This window comes from Buceros rhinoceros, unplaced genomic scaffold, assembly GCF_000710305.1.
Source record: "Buceros rhinoceros silvestris isolate BGI_N320 unplaced genomic scaffold, ASM71030v1 scaffold29776, whole genome shotgun sequence".
NCBI lineage: Eukaryota > Metazoa > Chordata > Aves > Bucerotiformes > Bucerotidae > Buceros > Buceros rhinoceros.
Genome location: NW_010416236.1, coordinates 1 through 1,921, shown reverse-complemented (window position 1 = coordinate 1,921; position 1,921 = coordinate 1). Strand labels below are relative to the sequence as shown.

Sequence of the window (1,921 nt, the reverse complement as noted above, 5' to 3'; positions counted from 1 at the left end):
GTGTGGCGGTGGGGCAGCCGTTTGAGCAGGCAGGGCTCCTCGTTGCCCGACGGCGCCCGGATGCTGGCCGTCAGCAGGCTCAGGTCTGTCTCTGTGATCTTCAGCGAGACGTCCGTGGAGGTGCCCACGTTGAGCTGGGACGTCCTCATGGAGTCATCCCCTACGGAGATACCATCAGTGGGGCCAAGGGAACCACAGCCCAAGGTGGGTGGGGCAGGGTGGGGGATGGATGGGATCTCCAAGGCCGTGTGATGGGGTCCTGGTGGCCTTGTAGCATGTCCCTGTGGTCATGTGCACAGGGTCTCCATGGCTGACTGAATGGGATCCCCATGGCCGGGCCTGAACAGGGTCCCCATGGCCACGTGATGGTGTCCCCGAGGCCCTGCAAAGGCCCCACGGCCATATGATTGGGTCACAGAATCACAGAACTGTCTGGTTGGAGGAGACCTTTACGATCATCAAGTCCAACCGTTCCCCCTGTACTGCCAGGGGGGTCCTGGTGGCCAGGGACACCACGGCGGTGTGATGGGTTCCCAGTGGCCACACAGGTGTCCCCATGACCACGCAGGTGCCCCAGTGACCATATGGAAGTCCCAAGGACCTTGGTGGAATCCCCAGGACCACGGAGGTCCCATCTCACCGGTGATCTTAGCAGTGAAGGGGCTGCCCGGGATGTGCTTGTCGTCGAAGCGGACGATGATGTTGTAGTCCCCGGGTGCGGTGGGCAGGTAGGACACGGTGCAGGTCCCGTCCTTGTTATCCTGGCAGGTGATCTCTGCCTTGGAGGGACCTTCCACTGCCAGTGAGAGCCCACCTGGAGGGGGCACAGGGTGGCCGTCAGGAGGTGTTGGGGGTCTCCAGATCCTTCCCGGCTCCTCCCAGTCCCTTTGGTGTCCTCCTTGGCCACTACTCACCCTCCCCAGCGTCCTTGGTGACAATGGTGAAGGTGCAGGGCTTGTTGACCATGCCATGGCTCAGCCCTGGCCCGTAGGCACTCACATGCCGGGTGTTGATGGCGTCCACATAGAACTGGAGAGGACTCCCTGGGGACACAGAGGGGGACGATGCTCAGAGAACACCCCACACCATGGTGGGCTCCTCAACTCCATGGGTGCTCAGCCTGGGAGAGGCCTTATCATGGTCTCCCTACCCCACAGGGCCCACCATGACCCCATCTCCATGGTGCCCAGCATAGCCCCAACCCCATGGTGCCCATCATGGTCTCCCAACTCCATGTTGCCTATCCTGGTCTCCAAACTCCATGATGGCCACCACAGCCCCAGCTCTCTGCTCTTGGTGCCCATCATGTTCTCCCAAGCACATAGCATCCATCGCAGCCTCCCAACTGGCTAAGCAAGGCTCACGCCGCCTCCAGAACCTCCCAGTGCTCCCAGCAGCCCCCGGTGGTCTCACCAGGGATGTGGTTGCCATCGTAGCGGATGTCCATCTCGTGCAGCCCTTTCTCAGTGGGGGCGTAGCGCACCGTCACCGTCCCGTCCTTGTTGTCAGTGATGTTGGGTCGTGCCGTCTTCCCCGAGGGCATCCGCACCTCCCCTGGGACCACCGTGTCAGCCGTGGGGTGGGCTGGGTGCTGACTTGCACCCCACTGCGCCCCAGAGCCTGCTCTGTGCCCCAGCCCACCCCATACCTGTGATCTCGCCCTTCTGCACCGTGAAGGGGATGACCAGGTTGAAGGGCCGGAGGTTCTCAGTGGTGGCGGGAGGCTCGTCTGTGGCCTGATGCCAGTGGGCAGAGAAGAGGTGTAAGAACCGTGGGTGTTTTTTTGTCTCCCTGCTCCATGGTGCCCAATACGGTCGCCCAGCTCTGCCCCATGGTGGACGCCTTGGCCCTTGGTGGACACTCTTTGACCCCTGGTGCCCGTAATGGTCTCCCAGCTCCATGATGTCTACCCTGGCCCTAA

General features: G+C 62.3%; 1 protein-coding gene across 1 annotated transcript in view; it reads right to left on the bottom strand.

Annotated features, from left to right (window-relative positions):
- Positions 1–1,736, bottom strand: part of LOC104494854 (filamin-C-like) — a gene marked incomplete at both ends in the record, with an annotated part of 2,368 nt that extends 632 nt beyond the window's left edge. The window contains 5 exons of the mRNA XM_010137744.1: positions 2–160; positions 641–814; positions 915–1,043; positions 1,414–1,554; positions 1,649–1,736. Of these exons, the coding sequence (XP_010136046.1) occupies positions 2–160; positions 641–814; positions 915–1,043; positions 1,414–1,554; positions 1,649–1,736 (691 nt within the window). The remainder of the gene's footprint in view (position 1; positions 161–640; positions 815–914; positions 1,044–1,413; positions 1,555–1,648) is intronic.
- Positions 1,737–1,921: the final 185 nt, after the last annotated feature.